We start from the raw sequence: 27,798 nt of genomic DNA, 5'->3' as shown, positions 1-27,798 counted from the left end.
TACAAATATTACTTCATTCAATCTTCATTAATATCATCATAATGGTAGATTCTATGCCTATCAGCAACACCCCATTTTAACCAGAAAAAAACGGAGGCTCAGGAGGTGAAGTAACCTGCCCAGGATCACAAAGCTACCAAGTGGCAGGGCCAGGATGTGGACCCAGGTGGTGTGGCTCCACAACCCGACACCACCTCTGCTGTAAGAGGGAGGGTTGAGGAAGACTGAGCAGGCTGGAATTCCCAGTGCGAATACTCACACAAAGCACGGAGGAACAGCACACAAAGTGCTCTGTAAGGAGCAGAAAAGCCGGGGAAAGCAACGGAGAGTGTGCAACCCAGGACAAGACTGGTGAGGCAGGCAGGCTGGGCCGCAGCACACCAGGTGCTGGTGAACAGTCTCCCTCCAGCTCCTGGGACAACCCCCTGAGCCCTCAGAGCCTCCGCTGTAAAAGATAGATCAGACTATCTTATGAGCAAGGAATGTTCTCTGGAAAGCTCCTAGCACATACAGAGCAGGTGCGTTCTGGCTAGAAAGCAGTCAGAGCAGGGAGAAGCTGAAGCTAGCAAGAGAGGGGTAGGTCGGGCTGGATGGTCTAGTGCCCCACCCTGGAAGACACAGGTGTGCTCACTTGTCTTCGGTGGTAGTATTTCTCATTATGCTGTCTGAACTCACCTATTTATTTTCTTAAAATTTAAAGATAATTAATAATGCTTCCACTAGAAACCCAGATTACCTCCATCATAGTCATAACTTCAAAGGTCTCCGAGAAGCGGGAACAGGAAGCAAGGACGGAGCGTGCTGTGCCCTGCCCCCAGGTGTTTAAGTCCCACAGTTTACAAAACACGGTGCCAGCTGGAGCCGTCTGCAAATCCAGCCCCAAAGGCCGGCCAGTTAGAACCCCTCATGCATATTATTAACATTCTAACACTAGGGTCACCTGCCTCCCAGAGAAAATGAAGCCATCTGAAAGAACTGATCCTGCCTCCTGCCAGGACTTCCCACCAATCATTCCTCCCTCCTCCTGACAAGGGGTCTTTGGTCCACCAGTTCTTTTCTCTTCTGAGCCTTGGACCTGACATCTCCCTCTCTGTGACTTCCTTCTCACTACTATTTACATATGTGTAAATTTTTCTCATCTTAAAAAAAGTACTTTCCTGACTTCACACACCCTCCTACTACTTTTTCTTCACAGCAAAAAGTCTTTCAAAAACTCACCTACACTCCTCATCACCGCCTCCTCCCTGCCCATGTCCTCTGCAGCCCACTGAAATCTGTCTCTCGTCGCTATCACTTTAGGGAAACTGCTCACCACGTTCACCAGGGACCTTCTTCTGTCTGGCCTGGGGGTAACTGCCTGCTCTGCAGCAGGTGACATCCCTGCCTGTCCTTCTCACACCACTCCTTCCCGTGGGCCATGTGCCATCCCTCTCTCCTGATCTCCCCTCCTGTGACAGCTGCTACGTCTCAGGCTCCTTTACTGGCTCGCTTCCCCTGACACCTTCAAAAGGTGGTTCAAGAAGTCTCACCTCACTCTTCTCACTGAGCATATTCTTGTTCGATGATCCCACCTACTCCCGTGTTTTCAATTGTCACCTGGATGTCCATGACTCCAAAATCAACACCTTTATAATCTCTGTCCTGAGGCTAGATCCCTTTATTAAACTCCCCAATGAGATAACTCCAGTGTGTTATTTATTTATTTATTCATTTATGAATGAATGACAATTTCTCACTCTGTTGCCCAGGCTAGAGTACGGCGGCATCATCATAGCTCTCTGCAACCTCAAACTCCTAGGCTCAAGCGATGCTCCTGCCTCCGCCTCCCAAAGTGCTGGGATTACAGGCATGAGCCACCTTGCCCAGCCTCCAGTGGGATATTTTAAAGTTAGCATTTCACAGCTGAATTCCCTACACTTCCTCTTAGACTGTGTCTCCTTATTCGATTCCCAGCTCTGGTGATGGAATCCCAGCCAGAAATCTCTTCCATCATCCTCTTCCCTCACAAACAACCAAGAGCTACGTCCTGTCATTTCTGTCTTCATAAAATCTCCCAAATTCACCCGCTTGACTGATTCTCATCCCCAATTCCTTAGTTCAGAGATCCATAATCTATTGTGAGACATTCTGCCCAAGTCTCTTAACTAGTCTCCACGCCTCCAAAGTTGGCAGCGCAAGTTCATTCTCTCTTGCAGTTTCACACTGCACATCTGCTCCCTGGATGCTCCCTCCTGTCCTCGGCACCATCCAAATTCCTTACCATGCAATGCACTAAAAGAATATGTCTTTCTATTAATACCCTCTTTGTAAGGGTGACAAATGTGGTTTATTATGTATTAACTGTTTCAGGTATGCTGGTGATAACAATTCTAGAAATAAGCTCTATTAAGTAATAAGAATGCATATAAAGCAATTTTAACTGGATTTAAAATTCAGCAACACTTCATTTCTCTGTGAAACACCACTGTCAGTTTTTACACTCCAACTTTATATACCTGATACATTGCCTAATAACTTCGTTTTCAGGAACAATATTTTTAAATCCAATTATAATATTCAAAATATAACAATTTACAATAAAATGTATTTATCTGAAAATGCTACTTAAAAACACTCCATTTTAATTCTCACTACACCTGAAAAGGTAGTTGTCTGTTAACACCACACACTCGAATGTGCTTTCATTTTGTGAACTGCAATTATGTAAAGCAAAAATCATAATCATTTTATTAGAAGTATGAGAAGGCACAGAATATGGAGGGAAAAGAATGGTACTTGATCCAAGTCTCCGTAACCTTGGGCAACTTATTTAATGTCTCTTGACCTGATTATTCAGTCGAAAAATAGACATAACAATATGTATCTTTAAGGGATATTTTAATGATTAAATAAGGCAAGGCATGTGTCTAGCACAAAGATGGTCTTCATAAGCATTCCCGCCACTCCCTGGTAAAATGCCATCTTGTAGTAACTCCATGGCCATGAGATAATGCAAGGGATATAAAACTTTCCAACAATACAAACACAGTATATCTTCAAAATATTGTGAGAAGAGTGAACTTTGACAGCCTAAAGAAATAAATATATATATATATATATGTAACAGAATTCGACTAAAAACATTCCCTGAAATAGAGGATTGTTTCTCCCTGTACAACTAAATGAAACTGCCCTAATCTGGAAGACAAAAAGCTATGTAAAAATCTACACCTATGCTTTCCCCATAAAGTACTTCCTTATTTATATAAGTTTTGTAATTTACTTTAAAATCATAACAAACTAATCCAACTTACTTGTTGCTCAAGAGAGTGGCACAAAGAACCATTCTTTAGCAAACTCATCACAAACCACATTATTTCTAGTGCTGATTAAAGGGGACCATGCTTCCCTGAGATTTGTGTAAGACTCTCCTGCTAATACTGCAACAGTGCTACAGACAACCAAACAGTATTTTAAAGGGCATTCTAGATAGCTGGATTTTAACACACTAGTGCCCTAAAGGACAGCACCCAAGTTCCTTTTCAATGCTGTGACAAGGTAAAGTATCACTTTCCCTGAGTGAGGTGGAACTTGTACAAAAACAGCTCGGGTAAAAAAAAAAAAAAAAAAGGTCAACCAGGAACAGGAAAGGCATCAATGGGTGTGAACCAGAAAAAGCATAACAATTCAGATAGGAAACTTTACCTACATTTACATGGTAATACACTTCAATTCTGCAGAGCTCATATAGACACATTTCTAACTAGTGGGAAAACATTTCTAAAACAAGATGATTGCATTTTGTACATAATCGAAATAAATAATCATCAATGACAAAAGTGCTTTAAAAGTTCAGAGGGCAGATATGCAAGACCAGTTAGGAAATGAGGACTTCAGTTACACCCAATCTTGCCTGCCTCTCCAGGACTGGCCAGGGTCCCTACTCCCCAAAGGTACTCACTGGCCCGGTCTGCGTAGTCCCAGATGCCTAACTAGTACATAGACTGCACTACCGAATCCCTTTATCACCTTAGCCATCCAAAGCATTCTCAAAAATTCTATGGAAATTCAAATAACAGAAACAAATTTATTATTATCTAAAAGTTTTTATTATGAGTAACATTTGCTTTATACGTAAAGAATATATCAATGAATAAAACCATATTTTTATGTGTATACACACTCACTGAAATGGAAAAGCAAGGACCTTCCTTGCTGTACAGTAATGTAATTCGGAAGATAATTCTACTATCTAAAACTATTACAGAGGTACACTTATTTTATTATCTTTGCTTTTATATAATAGCATTAAATATTTTTAATTAATTTCCTGTTAAGCCTTTAATAAGAATGAAAGCTTAATAAAAACATTGTTTCTGTGGGGGAAATAATAACCACCTTACAGTGACGGCTTCAAAGCACATTTTCAGTAAGGCATGGGAAGGAAGATAAAAGTGAAGACAGCCACAAACATCTGACCACAAAGGCAGATATTCAATTTATACTGGCAGGCCTAAGAAAAATATAATGCTAGAAAAATGCAAATTAAAAGGAGAAAAATATAATTACTACAGAAAAGATTTATTGAGCATTTACTACATTTAGCTACCCTGAAACTAAAAAGGCCAGGTAATTTTCAAAATAATTTTGAGGTACTGTGTGGAGTAAAATGTCACCTTTTCAGATAGGCATCTAATTGGTTTAACTGGATGCTCCCTCGTTCAGCACACATGGCTGACATCCACCCGCCATCCATTCCTCTCCCCTCTCCTCCTCTGTAACAGAACCCCAGCTGCATTTATATATAAGGAGACCACATGTGTAGGGAATATCAGACCCCTCCTCAGCCCCAAGGGGTGCATCTTGATTAGAACAGACAGTTGCAGCCTTGTCATTTCCCTTGAAATGACTTTTACGAACCTGCGAGTACAGAAACTCTGGCCAACTACACATAGGGGAATTCTGCTGAAGGGTGGGGGCAAAAAGGGTGAGTAAGGGGCGGGGGGGAGGGGGAATGTTTCCTAATTCTTAAAAATAGACTCATCCTGAGAGGAAAGTTTATTTCCATATATGCCTATATCCAAAAGTCGAAGAGATCACAATTACACAACCTAATGAATCATCTCAAAGAGCTAGAAAAAGAAGAACAGACTAACCCCAAACCCAGCAGAGGAAGTGAAATCATTAAGATCAAATAAGAACTAAATGAAATTGACAAGAGGGAAACTATACAGAAGATTAACAAAACAAAAAGTTGGTTCTTTGAAAAAATAAACAAACTTGACACACCATTGGCTAGACTAACAAAAAGCAGAAAAGAAAAATCTCTAATAAGCTCCATCAGGAACAATAAGGGAGAAATTACAATGGATGCCCCAGAGATACAAGATATAATTCATGAATACTACAAAAACCTGCACACAAACTGGAAAATATGGAGGAAATGGATAATTTCTTAGAAACACACAGCCTCCCTAAGCTCAACCAGGAAGAAACAGAATTCCTGAACAGACAAATATCAAATACTGAAATTGAAACAGCAATAAAAATCCTTCCTAAAAAGGAAAGTCCTGGACCAGATGGTTTCACACCCAAATTTTACCACACCTACAAGAACTGGTGCCTTTCCTGCAGAAATTATTCCACAACATGGAGAAGGATGGAATCCTCCCCAACACATTTTATGACATGAACATAACCCTGATACCAAAACCAGGAAAAAAATGCAACAAAAAAAGGAAACTACAGACCAATATCCCTTATGAATATAGATGCAAAAATTCTCAACAAAATCCTATCCAATCGAATCTAGGTGCTTGTCAAGAAAATAATCCATCACAACAAAGTGGGCTTCATTCCAGGGATGCAGGGAAGGTTCAACATACGCAAATCTATAAATGTAATTCACCATATAAACAGAAGCAAAAACAAAGATCATATGATCTTCTCTATAGACGCAGAAAAAACATTCAACAAAATTCAACACTCTTTTATGATAAGAACACTAAAAAATTGGCATAGATGGAGCTTACCTAAAAATGATACAAGCCATATATGGCAAACCCACAGCCAATATCATACTGAATGGGGGAAAAATGAAAGCATTCCCACTTAGAACTGGAACAAGACAAGGTTGCCCACTATCTCCACTTCTATTCAACATAGTGCTGAATAGAAGTGATTGCTACAGCAATCAGACAAAAGAGCGGAATTAAGGGCGTCCAAATGGGAGCAGAAGAGATCAAACTCTCACTCTTTGCTGATGACATGATATTATACCTAGAAAACCCCAAGGATTCAACCAAGAGACTCCTTGATCTGATAAATGAATTTGGTAAAGTCTCAGGATACAAAATCAACACACAGAAATCAGAGGCATTCATATACGCCAACAACAGTACAAGTGAGAACCAAATCAAAGGCTCAATTTCCTTCAAAATAGCAACAAAGAAAATAAAGTACCTTGGAATATATTAAACTAAGGAGGTAAAAGACCTCTACAGAGAGAACTATGAAACACTGAAGAAGAAAATAGCAGAGGATATAAACAGATGGAAGAATATACCATGCTCATGGGTTGGCAGAATCAGCAACATTGTTAAAATGTCTATACTACCAAAAGCGACCTACAGAGTCAATGTAATCCCTATTAAAATACCATCATCATTTTTCACAGATATAGAAAAAATAATTTTACACTTCGTATGGAACCAGAGAAGACCCCGTACAGCAAAATCAATCCTAGGCAATAAAAACAAAATAGGAGATATCAATTTACCAGACTTCAAACTATACTACAAGGCTACAGTAATTAAATCAGCTTGGGACTGGTACAAGAACAGGGACATTGACCAGTGTAACAGAAGAGAGAACCCAGACATAAAACCATCCTCATATAGCCAACTAATCTTCGGCAAAGTAGACAAAAACATACACTGGGGAAAAGAATCCTTATTCAATAAATGGTGCTGGGAAAACTGGATAGCCACATGTAGAAGATTGAAACAAGACCCACACCTTTCACCTCTCACAAAAATCAACTCACGCTGGGTAACAGACTTGAACCTTAGGTGTGTTAGAATTCTAGAGGAAAACGTTGGAAATACTCTCCTAGACATTGGCCTAGGCAAAGAATTTATGAAGAAGACCCCAAAGGCAATCACAGCAGCAACAAAAATTTAAAAATGAGACCTGATCAAATTAAAAAGCTTCTGCACAGCCAAAGAAACTGTCAAGAGAGCAAATACACAACCCACAGAATGGGAGAAAATTTTCGCAAGCTACACATTGAATAAAGGGCTGATAACTAGAATCTATTTAGAACTCAGGAAAATCAGCAAGAAAAAAATCAAACAACCCCATCAACAAATGGGCAAGTACATGAAGAGAAACTTCTCAAAAGAAGACAGAATAATGGCCAACTAACATATGAAAAAATGCTCAACATCTCTAATCTTCAGGGAAATGCAAATCAAAACCACAATGAGATATCACTTAACTCCAGTGAGAATGGCCTTTATCAAAAAGTCCCCAAACAATAAATGCTGGCGTGGATGCAGAGAGATAGGAACACTCCTACACTGCTGGTGGGACTGCAAACTAGTTCAACCTCTGTGGAAAGCAATATGGAGATACCTTAAAGTGATACAAGTAGATCTACCATTTGATCCAGCAATTCCACTACTGGGCATCTACCCAACAGATCAAAAGTCACTTCATGAAAAAGACACCTGCACTCTGAATGTTTATAGCAGCACAATTCACAATTGCAAAGCTGTGGAAACAACCCAAGTGCCCATCAATTCATGAGTGGATTAACAAAATGTGGTATATGTATACTATGGAGTACTACTCAGCTTTAAGAAACAATGGTGATATAGCACCTCTTGTATATTCCTGGATAGAGCTGGAACCCATTCTACTAAGTGAATTATCTCAAGAATGGATAAACCAGCACCACATGTACTCACCAGCAAATTGGTATTAACGGATCAACACCTCAGTGGACATATAGGAATAACATTTATCGGGTGTCAGGCTGGTGGGAAGGGGGAGGAGGGGATGGGTATTCAAGGGGGGAGGGGGGAGGGGCAATATACGTAACCTTAACACTTGTACCCCCATAATTCGCTAAAATAATAAAAAATATTTTTAAAAAATAGACTCATAAAACTGGCAGCAACATGGACTGGTGCAACCACTGGGTTAACTACTTGTCAGTATCCACTGCAACTGAACTGTGCCTATCATATAATGTAGGCTCCAATTCTAGGAATATGTTCCTCAAAAGGTCAGACTATTCAAAGAAGCTCTATTATAACAGACCAGACTTGAATCCGATCTAAATTTATGTCAACAGCAGAATAAATACACTGCAAAAAAGTCACATAATGGAATACTATACCATGAAAATTAACAAATGAAAAGTGCATATCACAGTGTAGATGAATCTCTAAGCATAAGTTGAATGAGAAAAAGCCAGACACAAAATAAAATATACTTTATGATTCAATTTATATAAAATACCCAAAACAGGCAAAATTTATCTATGATGCTAGAAGTCAAGATTGTACTTAACCTTGGAGAAGCCATGGAGGGAGCTTCCAAGAGATTTGGTTATGTTCTGTTTATTAATCTGACTGCTTTGTTCACTTTGTGAAAATGCAACAAATTGTACACTTATGATTTGGACACTTTTCTGTATGTATGTTATTTATCTATAAAAGTTTTACTTTAAAAAATAAAGGCAGCACCAAAAGCACAAACAATAAGAGAAAAAAATGATAAATTTGACTTCATCTTTTGCATTTCAAACACCACAATCAAGAAAGTGAAAAGATAACCCACAGAGTAAGAGAAAATATTTGCAAATCATATGACTGATAAAGTGCTTATAACCAGAATAAAGAATTCTTATAATTCAATAATAAGACAAATAACACAGGTTTTTAAATGGGTAAAGGATTTGAATAGAAAGGTATGTGAATGACCAATAAACATATGAAAAATCATTAATGAAATAAAAATCAAAACCACAATGAGATAAAAATACACTCCAATTAGAATAGCTATAATCAAAAAGACAGACAATAACAAGTATTGGCTAGGCTATGGAGAATTTGGGATCCTTATTCATTGCTGGTGGGACTGTAAAATGTTATAGTCTTTGGAAAACAGATTATCAATTTCCAAAATGTTAAACATAGAGTTACCATATGACCCAGCAATTCCATTCCTAAGAATATACCCAAGAGAAATATATATATATATACATATATATATATATTCACTTAAAAACGTAGATACCCATGTGTACAGTCACATTATTGATAATAGCTAAAAAGTGAAAACAAACCAAATATCCAACAACTGAGGAATGGATAAACAAAATGTGGCATATAATAGAATACTCTCCAGCAATAATATGGAATGCAGTATGTATTGATACATGTTACAATATGAATGAATTATAAAATTTTTATGCTAAGTAAAAGAATGCAGCCAGAAACGACCACATATCGCATGATTCCACTTATAGGAAGTGTCTAAAACAGGCAAATCTATAGAGACAGAAAACATAATAGTGGTTGCCTAGGGATGGAGGGAGAGGGGGTTGGTAGTGATTGTTTCTACTTGGGGTGATGAAAGCATTCTACACTGGTAAAAAAAGCACAACACTGTAAATATAATAAAACCATTGAATTGTACACTCTAAATTAGTACATTTTATGATACATAAATTATATCTCAACAAAGCTATCGATATTTTTTTAAATGCAAGAAAATTAAGTCCCTCCTCTTACAACCTTTAACCATTAATTTGCCAGGATTTGATGCTTAAAGGTAAAGCAGCCACTATCTTGCAGCCAACCATGAACAAAGTGAAGAGGAAAAGCCAAAATGCTGAAATGGCTTAGCAGAAAAACAGAAACTGGTCCTTGGACATGTGGCTGAGCAGCTAGCTGAATTAAGCAACCCTGGAACTGCCTTTTGGGAGTTCTTGTAATATAGAAGGAAATATTTCCTATTATTTCTTAGTTGTGTCTTCCATTACTTACCTGAAACCAACGCATTCCTGCAATAAAAATATAGGATGTTGAACAAAAACACTCCATTAGTTACTTTCATCAAATCATTTATTTATGCATAGCATAAATAACTTAATAAATAAAAGAAAAATTTCATTACATGTTTTCATTACAATCCAAATGTGAGTTTCCAATAGACAAAATGTAATATTTCTTGAAAATAAAATTGTGTCTAAGAGGAGATAAGTGGATTGAGCTTTTTGCTCTGATTTAGAGCTTTTCAGAAAATAATATTCTAAAAGACATTTTCTATATCATTTTATAATGTCCTAAAAAATAAAGACATGAAGAATATAAACCAATAATCAATGGCCATAAAATGTATCATCAGCTAAAGTGATTTTTAAGAGTATAAACCTAATCCCAAATGTCTTATACTTGCATCAATATTTCCTAACAATCAAGTGTGGTAGATTTTATTAGTAGTAGTTTATTAATGTGAGTAGCTTAATAACTTTCAAGAAAGGGTTGATTATTGATGGGCATAAGGACAACATATGCTACTATCATAGCTACAATCATAATATGTAAACTAGAGGCATAAAATAGCTGTTACCTAGGATCAAGAATATAATTTCCCTTTGGTAAAGTACTGCGTGATTAGGCTTACTCAGGAACATTATATATTCCTGTGATACCGATAAGCATTGGTGACAGGATACCACATTAAAATTGCAACTGTTACCATCTCCATGTCATTGGATGAATAAAAGATACTCTGTGTTCTTATATTAACTCATTTACCTAGAGCCAGATTTAAATGGATACATAAGTACATATCAGCTGCTGTAATAATTTCTGGTCTCTGACCTCTCTTCTAAGTTACATATGAACATTTCTAACCCCTTCCTGGGCATTTCCACAGGATGAATGGCAATAGTCAAATTCAAAACCTAGCAAACTATACACCACAATTTCCTACCAAAACAGCCCTCCATTCTCACATTCCCTAAGAGCACCACCATTCTTCTAGCTACCAAAGCTCAAATCTTTTAGAGGAATCAAAAGCTCCTCTTTTCCCCTGATCTTCAAACAAAAGTTCAAAGCCTTGGTAGGCTCTGAATGTTCTTCTCTCCTGACATTGCTTCTATTATAACATGCCATTCTTTTCCTTTGTCAAGGCCATTATACCATCTCAAGTCAACTTGATTTTCAGAAATGAGCCTCACACTCAAAATCTTAATTCATGCATAACACTATGTATGTGCTCACTAAATGTCATTCTAAAAAAAAAACTTATAGTATTTGGTCGACCCAATATTACACCTACTATCTTCTTCCAGACCCCCAAAAAGAAGGTTGGAAAAGAAGGGCAAAGCCATCTGCTATTCTCTCAAATTCCCCCACCCCACTGGACTCAATATTTATTCAATAGGAAACAATCTAAATGCTTCTGAAATTACACTCAAGCAATCAAGTATATTTTCTCCTAAAAGGAGAGCTCAAATTTAAACAGAATCAAGAAGCAAAAGTCTAGTTCTCCAAAGGCTTCTAGCTTATCCCAGATCAGTAATGCCAGCAGAACAAATTCTAGTAATCTCAAATAAAATTCTGTATTGCATGTGTAAATGTGATTATTTTCACATCAAAGTCAAAATTAAGTCTCTATTAAAATTCAGATATATATAAATGTAAAATATCCATGTAATTTGATACATTTTCATTTGTTGCTTTCACAGTCAATATTTCTTATCTTTATTTTCTGTCATTTTTATAATTTATAAAAACACAAAGTTATGAGAGCCCCCATGTGCACTGACAAGGTCTGGACATCTATGCTGAAAAATAACACAGGCAACAGGAAGGGTATGACAGAGAAAGGGATAGATTCTAGGAACAGCATTGACAACAGCAAGCTGTAGCAATTCCAAGGAGCAGATATCAGGACAAAGTCCTGAAAAAACACCACCAGAAAGGAGCAGTTCTGCTTGGTGCTGCCTAGGAAATTCAGGCAGAAACACACATTACCCTGTGAAGATCAATAAATTAAGACCATTAGACCAAAAAAAGGAGAATAGAAATTCCAAAGCTGAATTTTTTTCCCTTGAGAATACAAACCAACTCCAATCAGCAATAAATAAAAACTAAAATCTGCTAATCCTTAGTTTAATTTATTCTTATGTTGTGTGAAGAAATATCAGCACTTTTCTAAGTAAGACTCAAATTATATAAGGGTTAGCACAGTGTTAAACACTTAATCTCTTTGTCCTACCTAAGCTAAGGACATCTTTATAACTTTCCAAGGAACTGCAACCCCAACTACTACAGGCTGAACATCCCAAATCCAAAAATGTACAATCTGACATGCTCCAAATCTGAAAGTTTCTGAGTGCCAACATGATGCTCCAAGGAAATGCTCACCAAAGTATTTCAGATTTGGGGATTTAAGATGCTGAACCGCTTAATATATAACCCAAATATTCCAAAATCTGAAAAAATCTAAAATCTAAAAACACATCTAGTTCCAAGCATTCTGGATAAAGAATACTCAATTTGTACTGTTCTTTACCTAATTTGGAAGTGGTTAGGATTAAAAGCAATATGGATAGAAACAGGGCAAAGGGATGCTATTTGTTAAAATTGTACCAATCCAAATTCATCAGTTTCCCCTCACTATGGTACCTCACCTTCTGATTCCTTTTTTCCCCTTATTAATTGTACCATCATTATTCCCATAATTTCATTCCAGCACTATTTCATTTCTCAAGTCCATTTCTCAGCATCTATCTGATTGGCCTTTTCCCATCTTTCACCAACCCTATCCATTGTCCTCAACTACATCTCTTACATTCACCTCTTCCTGTTCCATCTGTGTCTTTTCTTCCCCATTCCCATTCCACCACCCTAATCCAGCCCCTGACACCTGCTACTTGCTTAAACGTGCTAGTGGTTCCCTGCTGCCTCTGGAACGTGGAGTCTGATTCTCAGGCAGGCATTAGGCTTTCCCCATCTTGACTCTGGACCCCTCTAGGGTTGCCTCCAGTGACATTTCCCACACATATGAGGAGCCCAGATTTCCGTGCTGGCTCTTCCACCCCAGAATGGCCTCCCCATCTTGTTTATCCATCAAACTCCTACTTAAATGTCAAGGCCCAGCTCCAATATCCACTCCTTTCTACAGTTTTCTCTGAGCCTGGAGGAAATCTATTATTCTATGATCTATATTGCCCTTCATATCCCACCCCCTAAAGCTTTTTTTCAAACATATTTGCCTTTTCTTGAAATATATCTGCCACCTTGTGGAAAGGCGAACAACTTCTGAGCCTAAATTAGTTCTCATGCACTGTCATATCCTCAGCACCAACCACAGCAGCAAATACACGGCAGTTGCTCCCTGAGTGTGTTTTGGATTGATCTACATTGTCATTCAGCCCTTCAAGCGTTATCTTTTCACATGTTTCTGTCTCGCTTCCCCCTCTCCTAACCAGACTGCAGAATCATTAAAAACAAATGCCATTTCCTTACATTTTATATTTCTCACAGGATTTGGCTTTAAACACGGACACTTAACAAATGTCTGTTAACTGAATGGAATATATCACTCCACCATCTTGCCTCCCTAACAGTCTGAAATCTCTGGAATATCATTCTTCTCACTTGCTCATAGGGAAAACAGTCTGTGAAAGAGAAAGAGCTACAAAAGAGAAGCCCAGTGGACCTCAGCAGAGGAGAAGGCATCAGACCATTGCTCTGGGACAGCCTGAATCCTGCTACAACCCAACCACTGCCCGTCTGTAGATGCCTTTAATATAGTTGAGCTCTAGATCAGCAAGATTGGGAACACAGTTAAACAAAGAACGGTCAGTGCTGATAAGCTAATTAGGAACAACACCCACTGATAAAAATCTGTAATATTTGTTCTCCATAACAAGGTGGATAAATGATATTGTTTTTCAAAATTATTGCAAAATATTTCCAGTGCCATACAACCCAAATTGGGAAGATTAGTGATTTAAATCCTGGACTAAGGTCACTGTTTTTGAAAAGTAAATTTTCCATACATTACCCTTAGTTATACCCAAGGTTCCAACAGTGATTGGCCCAGATTGAGATGGTGAATTGACCAAAAACCCACTGAAAGAAAGAAAGAAAGAGGAGACAGAGAGGAGGGAGAGAGAGGAGGGAGAGAGGCAGAAAGGGAGAGAGGGAGGTTTCGAGAAAGGGAGAAAAGGAGAGAGGGAGAGGGAGAGAGACAGAGACAGAGACAGAGAGATCTAAACCCTGGGATGATTCAAAATCCCTACTGACCCCACCCAACCCCAAATTCTTTTACAAAGTGGAAAACTGTATGACTATCTTAGGTTCAATATAGTAAGCAAAAAGGGATGTACATGGTCCCAGGTGATTAAAACAAACAGACATGCAATAAAAGGAAACAGGATTTCCTTTACTGATTCCCAGATGTGCTTGTCCTCTTGCTAGTGTCTAGTGCCATAGAATTGCAAAAGGTAAGTGGGAGAATGTTGAAGAGTTAGTCTTACTAACAGGAAATGCTTCTTCCCTATTCCTGGTTTCTATAAAAAGGGATTTTCCCTAAACGAAGCTGGCTTTCCTCTCCACTCCTTCAACTAACTCCTTCCTCTTTTTTGTTTTTAAACTCTTGTGAAATATGAACTACTCGTAGGGAGCAGACTAATAAATTCTACCCGGAACACCACTCCCTCCTCTCCCCCCACCATTGCCTGTAACTGCATGGGCGCATCTGCCTAATTCTGGGCACTCTTCTCTTAAACTAAGCTATGGCTCCAACGTTGTTCTATTCACAATACAGGTGATATTTTGTTCTCCATCTGACGACTCTAAGAATGCCTTATTTCCCAATTTGTTCAGAATTCAGGCTGGGGATAAGGGATCTCTTTACTGAGTCTCTTCAAAGAACTCACCAATTTATAGCTCCCAACGAATATTCATGGGAAATACATTATCAACTCTGGAGCCAAACAAATCGGTTCCACTGAATAAACTCACTCATTCAGAGGTTTAAGTGATTCATTGAGCTGGGTTTAGGGTTTATTTACTTGCCTTTGGGTCCCCAAGTATAGACATTAATTGATGAAAAGAGACCTACCTTTCATTTGTCAGGTCTTAGAATAAATGTCTTCCTTCTACACTTAATGTTTATATTCAACAATTTAAAATCTTGATTTATTTTTTCTATTCATCTCAAGGCTTCTTAAAAAACTATGTTTGTATAATTATTAGTTATTACAACTAAGTTATGCCATTTACATCCAATACAACTAATTATGCCCTTAAAATGCTTCTAGAAAGCACTTTAAATGAATGCCAGATTTTGTTTAAAAACATCATTTTCTATCACCATATGAGCAATTCAGCGCATGGTGCTTCCAACATTACACTATTAAATTTTACAAGCCTCTTCCTAAATTTATAAGGGTAGGTACCATTTTATCACCCTTATGTGCCAACGAAGGGATTGAGGTTAAACAACCACACAGAAGTCAGACAGCATACACCACGGTGAACTGAAATCAGGATGTAGCTCTCCCTGCCTAATAATCTACATCACCAGAGTAAGCTGCCTCAACTTCTCATATGATTCCTGGTATGTGGTTCTAGGATTCCACAATGAGTTTTTGTCATGTGGAGACCAATGATGCTAAAAGAGAAAATGTATTCAAGCACAGCAAAGCAGTTGCAAGGACACAATTATCTTACAAACATCCTTGTATCATTTTAAGCTATCATGCTTAAAAAACAGAAGAAAAAAAAACATATAGTTTTTTTTATACAGGTTAAGAACTTATGCAGTTAAAATCTCTTGACCTCCTTTGAATCCGTTAGAAGTTTTATTATACTGTTACCCAATTATCTTTCTCAAGGCAAAAATTACTTAATTTTCATTATAAAATAAGCTGATAAAATAAATTAAATTTTACTGCATATGCATGCACAATAATCATAATAAAATGACCAGGAAATATCATATTGATTTGACTTATAAAAGACAACATAATCAACTAAAAGAAGGAGGAGTTTAACAAGAAAAAAAAAAACATGAGACTTCCAATTATTTCCTCCATTCACATACTCCCTGCATTTCTTATTTGTAGTAACAAAAAGATTTTTGTTTCCCCCTCAGGATATTTTCAACATATTTTTATCATCACAACCCAGTAATGCCTTTGATGTCCTCCAATCCTTCCCTAATACCAGGAAATACAGAAGGATTTACTCTTTGCCAACCTCTGAGCTAATTTCTAGCCCTTGTTTATAGATAGGAACATTGAAGTTGGAAGCAGCTTACTAACTTGCCCAAGATTGCAGAGTTTGGTCTTAAATCCAAGTTCTTCTGACTTAGAACCTGAACTCTTACCAATACGCCATCCTGAATCCCTCCCACACTGCCACGCTGTTCTCAGGGAGGAAGGCGCAGCCCAGGTCCCACGTTCTCTAGCAGCCTTCCAGAACTGACACCTCTCTTACTCTTCCCCATCATGAAAACTTTCCTTTCCTGTGTCTCACTGACTCTAATTTTGTCAGGTTACCGAAGTTAATCTAGCCTACAATGACCTGTGACTCGGTTGTACCTAGTACAAGGCCTTCCACATACTCATCGATAAACATTTTGTGCAGCTGACAATTATTTACAACTCAAATGACATATCTGCATTCTAATATACAGCTTCACAATCTTCCGCTAATTAGTGCCGAATAGCCTGAATCTGCATATCGCACAGACTGGGTAGAGGGGCTGAGGTCCTTTCAATGCCACAGAAACACTCAAGTACAACAGTCACTCAAGTACAACAGTTAATCTGAGGTTAACCTTGGTCCAAAAATATAAAATGGAAAATTCCAGAAATAAACAATTCGTAAATTTTAAATTCTGAGTAGCATGATGAAATCTTGCACCATCCTCTTCTCCCCCACCAGAGATGTAAATCATCCCTTTGTCCAGAGCCTCCACATTGTACACATTCCCCACACATTAGTCACTTAGCAGCCAGCTCAGTTGTCAGATCTATTGTCATAGTATTGCAGTGCTATGGTTCAAGGAATTCTTATTTTACTTAATAATGGTCCCAAAGCACAAGAGCACTGATGCTGGCATATTGTTATAATTGTTCCATTATGAGTTATTATAGTTAATCTCTTACTGTGCTTAATTTACAAATTAAACCTTCATAGGTATATGATATAGGAAAAAGCACACATATAGGAAAAAGAACACTATATATAGGATTTGGTACTATCCACAGTTTTAGGCATCCACTGGGTGTCTTAAAACGTATCCCTGTGCTGTCCCCTCTTATAAGACAAAGCACATATACCAGGCGTCTGGGGATGCCCAAACCAATCCATCATCTTGGGTGCCTGATTACTCCCCCACCAGGTCCTGAGATTGGGCCTAAACTCCAAGCCACTACCATCTCAGCTGGCACCTACCTGCAACCACCACCTGCAGGTCTAGAAACTGGCCCACCCAGCCCATCACAACCATGGCCAACATCAATGTGCACCACTTGGGCTCCAGAGAATCATCCTGCCGCTGCTACTCTGCCATCGCCCATGTCATGCCAGCTTTCTAGGGACCAGAGAACCTGCCCACCCACCCAGTCCACCACTACTACTACTGACATCTGAGCAAGCCACATGGAGGCCCAAGAATTGGCCCACCAGTCATTACCAACAGAGGTGCTAGTGTGCACCATCCTGGGGCACAAAGATAGGCATACTTAGTCCACCACTGCCACCACTAGGGCCTGAAGACTGCCCCTTCCACCTGGCATCCCAGTCCCCAGTGCAACTTCACCATAGCCTCTACTAATAACCCAAACCCACACAGAAAATCACAGATACTGTTAATGCCCTCTGCAGCCAAAGAAATCATACAGAGACTGCACTACCTGCATGCATCCAAAATCAAAGCCAAAATACTCTACACTCAACCAACACAATAGATACCTCTTCAGGAAGAAGTCTTCTCCTATAAAAGTAAATTCAAAAATAGGAAGAGAAGTGACTGTTACATCAGATGTGCAGATATCAACATAAGGACACAAGAAACATGAAAAAGCAAGGAAATATGATACGTCCAAAGAAACACACTAATCTTCCAGCAATGGATCTTAATAAAAAAAAAAAAAAACATTTCAAAATCCCAGATAAAGATTTCAAAGTACTGGTTTTAAAGAAGCTCAGGAAGATACAAGAGAATTCTCAAAAACAATACAAAGAAATCAGAAAAACGATTCAGGATATGAATGAGAAATTTACCAAAGAGATAGATATTTTTTTAAAAAATAAAATAGAAATTCTGGAACTGAAAAATTCATTAAGGGAAATACAAAACACATTTGAAAGCTTCAATAATACACTAGGATCAGGCAGAAGAAAGAATCACAGTACTTGAAGACAAGTCTTTTGAAATACTTCAGTGAGACAAAAATACAGAAAAAAGAATTTAAAAAAGAATGAGCAAGGTCTTCATGACATTTGAGACAACATAAAGTAACCAAATTTATGAATTATTGGTATCCCCAAGGGTAAAGAGACAAAGAAAGGATTAGAAAACCTATTTTACAAAATAATAGATGAAAACTTCCCAAGTCTAGCAAGAGATTTAGATATTAAGATAAAAGAGGCTTAATGATCCCCAGGCAGATATAATGCCAAAAGGTCTTCTCTATGTCACATTATAATTAGACTATCTAAAGCCAAAGATAAAGAATGAATCCTAAAAACAGCAATAAAAAAGCATCTATTCACCTATAAAGGAACCCCATCATACTAACAGTAAATTTCTTAGCAGAAATCTTACAGTCCAGAAGAGAATGGGATGATATATTCAAAGTACTGGGGGGAAAAAACTGCTATCCAAGACTTCCAGTAAAATTATCCTTCATAAATGACAGAAATTGTCTTTCCCAAATAAGGAAATGCTGAGAGAATTTGTTACCACTAGACTGGCCCTACAAGAAATGCTCAGGGGAGTCCCAGACCTGGAAGTGAAAGATAACATTTATCATCATGAAAACACAGTAAAGGATAAAACTCTCACTGGATAAAACAATCACACAAGGAAAGAAGAGAAAGGACTGTAGACATCCGCCTAACCCCAACAACAAACAAGAGTTGTTTGAGAGGGAGGGAGGGAGGGAGGGAGGGAGGGAGGGAGGAAGGAAGGAAGGGAGGGAGGGAGGGAGGGAGGGAGGGAGGGAGGGAGGGAGGGTGGGTAAACATAAAACAACCAGAAAACAATTAACAGTATGACAGGACAAAGCCTCACATATCAATAACAACCTTGAATATAGGCCGGGCATAGTGGCTCACATCTATAATCCTAGCACTCTGGGAGGCCAAGGCAGGAGGATTGCTCAAGGTCAGAAGTTCAAGACCAGTCTGAGCAAGAGCAAGACCCCGTTTCTCCTAAAAATAGAAAGAAATTATCTGGACAACTGAAAATATATATATATATATATATATATATATATATATATATATATAAAATTAGCTGGGCATGTGGTGCATGCCTGTAGTCCTAGCTACTGGGGAGGCTGAGACAAAAGGATTCTTGAGTCCAGGAGTTTGAGGTTGCTGTGAGCTAGGCTGACACCACGGCACTCTAGCCTGGGCAACAGAGCCAGACTCTGTCTCAAAAAAAAAAAAATTTAAAAACCTTGAATGTAAACAGATTAAATTCTCCACTTAAAAGATACAGAATGGTTGAAGGATGAAAAAACACGATTCAACTGTATGCTGCTTCCAAGAAACCTATCATACCACTAAAAACTCGTGAAGACTGAAAGTAAAGGGATGAAAACGGTATTCCACACAAATGGAAACCAAAAGTGAGCAAGTTTTAACTTTTATCAGTTAAAACAGACTTTAAAATCAAGAACAGCAAAAAAATGACAAAAAAGGTCATTATATAATGATAAAGGGATCAATCCAGCAAGAGTATATAACAATTCTAAATATATATGTACCAAATTCTGGAGCATATAGATTCATAAAGCAGATATTACTAGACCCTAAAAAGAGAGAGAGACTGAAATGCATCCCCCATGGTTAAGGAGGGACTACTGTTTATCTTCTAAAGATTAACCTATTTAGAAAAAAAGCAGAGAGGAAACAAATCCCACACACTGCATTTGGATTCCCTCTCTGTACAAAAAACTCCCTGAGTTTTCTATTACACTCACTACTGTCTCCTTAGCAGTTAGTCAATAGCCTAGACAGCAGATTCTCATGAAATACCTTCTGATGGATGCATGAATAGATGAATAAATGGAAAAAAAGGATAAATGGATGGATATGAGTTATTTAGAGATTGCTACCCTGTTAACAGGCTATCTATTCAAATCAGAAGCTAGTTATTATCTGAAGGTATATTGAGAGGAAATGCATTTTACTGGAGAATTTAGATCTGTTAGAACCCAATTTAAAATATTTTCATGGGACATGAAGCCACATGAGGCTAAACCTGTACCAAGTCTATAACGACCCATATACTGATTACATATCATACTCATTTACAGGAACTAATTTTTAATTTTTCCACAGATTTTCCTTATATCATAAAGTCAGCTATATTATAAATGCTTCTTTCAAATTTAGTTGACCAAAACAAACTTTTTCACATCTTCCAACAATGACAAAGAATGAGCTACTAAAAGAAATACTTACATAATCACAGGTAGGCTCAAAGTGACTTCTCAAAGGTCAGGATGACCTTATGCACTTCTATTTCTAAGTGGGAATGGCAGATTTCCCCATCCTGTGGTACAGCTAAAAGAACATTCCTATTTGTTTAACATTATAATTTATTTTCTATTCAGTAAACTGTGAGGTTTCTGCACTAGATAGATTTTAACAAATTAAAAAATAAACATGCTGAATCAAAGAAGAAACCATGATTTTTACAGAGTAAAAATGCATGTGTTCATTAGAATTCAGGAAACATAAAATTTGTCTTGTTTGGGCTTTATTGCCATGACATGAGAGAGAGTTTCCACAATTATGAGCCCTGGAGAGGCCACTGCACAAGGTTCTAATTCCTTCACCTGTTTACCCATGAGGCTCTATCTGCTAGCCATGTAGGAGATTCCAGGTGCCAAATAATAATAATCATAATAAGTATTATATTTAGAGACAAGAGATTCCTTTTTCTGGTCAAAATAATAAAACTTCCCAGAGAAGCTGAACATGCAAATTTCAAATCATTTCCTTTAACATCAGTATTGACTTCTTTTAATGGAAACCTTCCTTTTTACCTCCTAAGCAACTTCAATCCAAAGTATCAACTACACTTGCAAGTAAAATCTCAAATTAGAGTTGATTCTCCTGGTAAAAGTTGGCTTTTGAAGGTGAAAAAAGCACTGTCTGGAGCAGAAGTCAGTTCATGGGCCATTTCTGAGACATGTGGCCTGAGCTAGGTACGTCCTCTCCAGACCTCGTGAATTTCTCCCTAAAGTAAATCCCACCAGTTCTCACGGAGCAGCAAGGATTCCACCTTCCATTCCTTTACCTTCACAATGCCACTGTGATTTTTGCCTTCATAAACCTTTAAGGTAAGAGCAGGGTGCTGCGGTCTCACTATCATTCTTCTGTGCAAGGCTAAACCATGCCTCCCTCTGAACACGGAGCTTGCAAATATAAACTCCCCTCACAGGTGCAAGGGGTGCAAGGACAAAGCCCATTGTATTCTCTCTTTCCAGCTAAACCATCAGCAGTAAGAGCACTAGTAGAGGAAAAGTTCTTTCCTAAACAGACTATTTGACCAAACTATACTCTTCTTCACCCAGGCCATACATGTGGTTTCCTATAAGTTACTCTGCGACCCTTAACCTTTTGGACCATCAGATTTATTCTACGTTAGATAGGAGTTTGGACTAGATAATCTCAAAAGTTATTTTTAAATCTAAATTTCTTTAACTATGTATCTTATACAGTAATCTTCATAACGTTCAGTCTCACTAAACCCATCCGACTACATTTCCTTGGAAAGTCAGTGGAAGTGCCTATTTCAGAAGATAATCACAAAGATGAAGGTCTACTTGAGATGTTCCCAGAAGTAAAATAACTTGAAAAAGTCATAACTTCACCAGTAACTAGGCAAACTCTTCCTGGGAACTCCTCGTAGTAGTAAAACAAGTGAATAAAAATAAATGCCTTTCTGTCAGGTGGATAAGCAAATGACTTGGGAGGCAGCAACCCTAAAGACCAATTCATTTTTACTAAGAGAACACTCAACTGGTAGACACCAACATTTGCCTGAAAAGAAAAGAAAAAATGTAGGATATCTGGAGACCTGGTACACTTTTTGGGGGGAGCTGGGGGATGCTGAAAGGGGACAAATGTAACATTCAGGATTAGCACTGTAAGATATAGTCTTCAAAATATTTTTGTTGGCCTATTTTACCACCAAGGCTTGGACTCCTCACAATTAAGGAATTCTGCTCTGTACAATGAACATTTTTCTTTCCATTTACTTAATGTGCTCAGCTTTCATTAACAGCTGGTATGTGGATCAATTATCACTGAGCCCTTTCAGTACTTACAGAGCCAATAGCTGGTCTTGAAATACAATCTAAAGAAAAATAAGGTTCTGGCCCACAATAATTGATGGATCTCTTCCTTGACAATTCACTCTTAAATCACAGACCCATAGGCCCAAAGGGCAAGAAAGTTGGACTCACCACACACTATCTCCCGCTAGTCTGTGGGCAGTATCAGTGCCTACGCCTGACAAAACTATCGTTCATCTGTAGTCAAGTAAAAAAACCAGAAATAATGTAAGTTCTTAAAAGGCTAAATCTAATCAATTTATGGGTCCAGGCATTATTCTGAGATCATATCGTCTTACATTTGGCTGTTAAAGATCCTCTCTTTATAAAATCATAGGGACAGCAGAGAGTTAGTAAGGTTCTTGTTTGGAAAAATTAAAACTTGGCTACACTGTTGGTCTCCTCATCACTTACATTTTTTTATTTTATTGACCCAGCATAAAATCTAAGTGCCTAGGAAGTACTCTCCCTGGAATTATGAAAGTACCTGTTCATGTACAAAGATTAATCACAATTTACCAAGAATTAAACAGACCACAGAGTTAGGTTACTTTGATGGAGAAAAGATGGCAGTGTCCACAGAAAAATTACAGAAAAAGAATATATAGTCTGAAAGTAGAATGTGGACCTGTGAGCCTAAATACCCAGAAGCCTCAGATTTGTAACAAAAATTAATGTGAATGGATTAAACAATTCCAGTAGAATGGTGGGTGCACGGAGTATGCCAGTGCTAGAAAAATGGTAAAAAAATACATATAAGCATTAAAGTTAGACTTCACAAGCTATCTAAGGATGTCCAAAGAAAATAAGAAGATTCCACAGCAACCAGAAGAATAAACATACAAGCATTAATGTTAGTGGATCTCAAACATGTCTTAAATCAACAATCTTCTCCTCATGTTAACGCTCTGACTGAATATCACAATGCAAAATCCCCACATATTAAGTCAAAGAATTCCAGCTTGCAAACATGAGCCAGACATATGTAAGAATGTATTAATACATGCATGGCCATTATGTTTAGGGGTAATAGGAGGAAAAATGAAGCACAATTATTTTTTCTCTGTTATGGTACTATTCTTCAAGCATAAATCTGGAGTATTCATAACAGAATTCAGGTTTACAATATGAAAGTGTGGTGAGCGTCACATGGCTGTGGAAGCATGTGTATTTCTGAAAATTAAAAATCCCAAGAAGGAAAAATACAAAGGAGTGCTTTATCCACCTTGCTCAGTGAAAGAGCTGCAGTTTAAATTGTTTAATGTCATAAATTGTATTAATTTTTGAAGCAGTGTTGGTGCCAACTATTAGTAGTATCAAAAATATTCAGGGTTGTTATATTGATAATTTTTAAAAAGTGAGAAAAGTTGATGAATTATTGTTAAAAGCTTATCCTGTGTGTTACATGGCACAGAAATGGCAAATATTTATTTATTAATGTTTGTTTCACAAATCATCCATTTAATTTTAAGTGAAATCAACAAAAGGAATTAGGTTCACAGACATGTGATTTTGAGATTAAAGTTAGTCTTAAAATATAATCAAAATATGTGCTCAGAAAAAAAATCATTTACCCAAAGGGTACCTGGTCTTACTCTTTACTGCCTTCCTGGGCATGCCCTTGTGTCTGAGGTGGCCCCTGACAGAAGTTCCAAACTCTGCATTAGCCAACTCATTCCCATTCCCAGAATATTCTTCCACATGGAGACTCTCTCTCCTCTCTTTCACCACATCACAAGAGCCCTCTCACCTTCAAAACCCAGCTCAGTATTCACAGTCTCCATAAAAAATAAAGCAATCCTGGCTTGCACAGCTCTCTAATTCTGCAAACCCACAGCACTTATGAGCCTTAAACAAACATCGAATGATTTTCTCTGGATTGGGTCGGGGATAATCTGGGATAACAAAGAATATAAATATTATTCATCACCTATTTTGGAAAAAATATAGTCAGTAATTCCATTAGCCTAAATATAAATAGTTCTGCAGAAACAAAGCCTCACTACCAGAATTTAATCTTCACTCAAAACAAACCATTACCTGTGCTTAATGGACCAGAGCAGTTAAAAGGCCACCAAGAAGCCAGACCAGGCTGGACATTTGGTCCAGAAATGCTATCTGACTGCAGAGCAAAGAGCATGGATCCCTGAATCCCTAACCTAACTAAGCTTTCCAAGGCTGTAAATTCTGTGTGTCATAAGCAAAGCCATGGAATTCCCTCTCGGAGTTCTCGCCTACATGACTATGCCCAGCTCTCCCTAAAACTCTGGATTACTAGGGCCTGTCTTTGAGGACTGATTGAGATGAAATGACAAAACGGCCTTTCAGACCCCAAGAAGAGGGCAGGTTGGAGGCCTTGACCATCCAGGCTGGTCCTGCCCCTTACTCTGCCCCCCACCATCCACCAGAGTTCATTGTTTTGAATTCTTTCATGTCCTCTCTCCTCTTTGATGCAGTCTGGTGTGAACTTCTTTCTCAGGCTGGCTGAGGATGGGGCAGAAGTCAGAGGTGACACAGAATTGTCATGATACTGGAGAAAAAAACAGGCACCTACAGGCATCGAGAAAATGTTCCTTGAAAGGTCCCAATTGAAGGCCTTCCCAACAAGGCCTCTAAGAAGCTGCCTCTTCTTACTGCCCTCGCCATCCCACAGCTCGTAGGCTCTTCAACATACCACAACTTGGTGTTTTTCTCTCCAGCCTTAAAATTGGTAGCATCTTACTTTTAAGGATTGGGTCCTTTTGAAAGAAAGGGATATCTTGAACTTCCAAAGAGATTTTTTTTCTAATTATAATTAAAGTAATGCTGAAAAACATTTCAACTTAATCTTCCAAAGTACATGTATCACTTATATAAAATTAAACAGTAGTGATTTCCAGGCACTGAGGTGGTACAGGATGTGGTATCTGGCCATGAGCAATTCTATATTTAATATTAAGCATATGTGCAGTTGGGAATGACAGAGAAAGAACATTGGCATTCCAGCAGCCCCCAAAATATACTCTTTCCTGCCAACAAAGGGCAATTTCCTGGGGTTAACTAAGGTTCCTTGTGGAAAGAAATACCAGCAAGGCCTGGAACAACAGGGGCATCTCTGCAATTTCACCAACATGGATTGCTTATCTACAACATGCCTGGCAGTGGGCATGTAAAGAGGGCTGAAGGGGATCCCCTGTCTTCAGGAGCCCACAGTCAGTGACAAAGACACACTGAACACTAAATGTTACAGTCCATGGGGCAATGCCACAGCAGTGACCTAACAAGTATACCGGGAGCACTGAGAGAGACAAATAAATTCTGCCTAGGGAAGGAACTCAGAAAAAGTCCCATGGCAGACATCACACTTCAACTGGATATTGAAGAAAGAGCAGAGATAACAAAAAAGATAAGTGGGGAAGGGAATTCTTCATACAAAAGAATCACTCTAAAAATATCTCTTTTTCCTTCATCCTTTCTCCCTCCCTTCCCTTAATGCCATAGAGTGAAAAAAAAACAAAAACAAAAACAAAACTATCAATTGTAAACTAGCTAAACTAGACTTTTCATTACTCTGGAGGTCGTTCCAACAGTTATTTGTTTTCGGCTCATCACCTATTCATAACACCTACAAAAGCCACCTACTGAATTTGCATAGGCAGCAGAATTTTTGCAATAATAATGATAATAGTAGGATAAAACTTAATACCTTAGATTACCATTTTGACCGAGTGCTCATGCACACACTCCACGCCCATTAAAGTAGATAGAAAGAGTCACTGGCTGCCCCAGGCTTACACTGCAATAAGCACTTGTTTAGTTTAGAATAAATTGATAAAAATTCAAGAGCTACACATCTACTTTTAAACTAAATCATTTTCAGTAAATCACTGAACACTTTACTTGAACAAAGAGATTTTTACAAGATGATTTGTTATTCTTACCTCCATGGGAAAAGCTTTGAAATTAACTGTGTGCTCAGAACCACGCTGGTTTTCTCTTCCCCAGTGAAATCTAACTTCATACAGTTCAAACTCATGCCCTTGAGGCAATGGTCCTCCTGATAGAACTGAAAAAGAAAAACCTTATTGAATTATAACACAAATATACTAGAACATTATAAACATTAAAGCCTTTTTTCTGACTAAATACCTCTCGCGAGCTCTATAAATTAAATTCACGAAGCCAAAATGAGAAATATATCATGACTGTGAGGTAAATGTAAACTGAGATTGGCTGAAATTCTTCTATTGGCCATTCAGATACAACAAAAATTTTAAAACTGAAAAACTTGGTAATGATATGTCTATTTTAACTTTCTGTGTGTTTTCAGTTCAGGAGTAGACAAGGAAAATTAATTCCTCCCTGAGACTTAAAGTTAGCACTGATCAGGAGATAAGAATTTGGTTTAAGTCTCAGATTGACCAATAATTTGCTATAGACCTATCAATCAATAATTAAACCATGTTTATAGATCATCCGTTTGTAACAGTAGGCTTTCAAGTTAGAGAACAGGTATGTAAACTAACAAAATTATCCACAAAGAGGATTGATTAGCATTAAGTCAATCGACTATGAAACGACACTTAAAAACCAAATGACAGAGAGAGAAGCCCTTCAGGAGCTGATTAAAGTGGGTCCTAGCTGCAGCATGCTTGAGGGGCACCCCTCCACCAATGAAAGGGTCAAGCTCTCAGGTCAGCCCATGATCATGGGCAGGGAACCTCCTGGCTATCATCACATCAGGGGGAGCTCAGCTGGCTTGTGGTCCTCCCTGCTGTTAGAGGCCCAGGAAAAACTACAAAATAGGGGAGGGTGGAAAGGAGCAAAGCCTTCTCCAGACTGCCAGGCTGTGGGTCTCAGACAACCCCACGAGGCCATGTCAGCCCCTCCCTGGAAGCTTTTACCAGAGGCAGGGAACAGACTTTTGACCTCTGTTAAAAGCATCTGTGAAGCTTGAGGGCAGGCTCACCCAACCCAGCCCTGCCCAGCCTCCTTCCCCAACCTGCCCATGATGAGCAGGAGAATAAGGACACACCTTGAAGTCCCAGGGCACTATCTACCACCTGAGGCACTAGAATTACTCTCCAGAGGAATGAGAGCTGGTTATGGGATCTAAAAACATTGCAGCTTGCTCCTCCCAGTAAGTGCCCCCTACTGACAGGCAGGCCATTCTGTACCCTTTTGCTACATCTACTGATTCATCATACAGGGTGTGGTCA

At 38.4% G+C, this 27,798-nt stretch overlaps 1 protein-coding gene across 2 annotated transcripts in view; it reads right to left on the bottom strand.

Annotated features, from left to right (window-relative positions):
• CA8 (carbonic anhydrase 8) overlaps nucleotides 1–27,798 on the bottom strand; it is a 102,796-nt gene that overhangs the window by 57,727 nt on the left and 17,271 nt on the right. For both annotated transcript variants that reach the window (XM_012759544.3, XM_012759543.3), the window contains exon 3: nucleotides 26,521–26,645. In XM_012759544.3, the coding sequence (XP_012614998.1) occupies nucleotides 26,521–26,645 (125 nt within the window). The remainder of the gene's footprint in view (nucleotides 1–26,520; nucleotides 26,646–27,798) is intronic.

Source organism: Microcebus murinus, chromosome 7 (assembly GCF_040939455.1).
Source record: "Microcebus murinus isolate Inina chromosome 7, M.murinus_Inina_mat1.0, whole genome shotgun sequence".
Lineage (NCBI taxonomy): Eukaryota > Metazoa > Chordata > Mammalia > Primates > Cheirogaleidae > Microcebus > Microcebus murinus.
The sequence above is the reverse complement of the archived record's forward strand: the minus strand, read 5'-3'. Positions and strand labels throughout refer to the sequence as shown.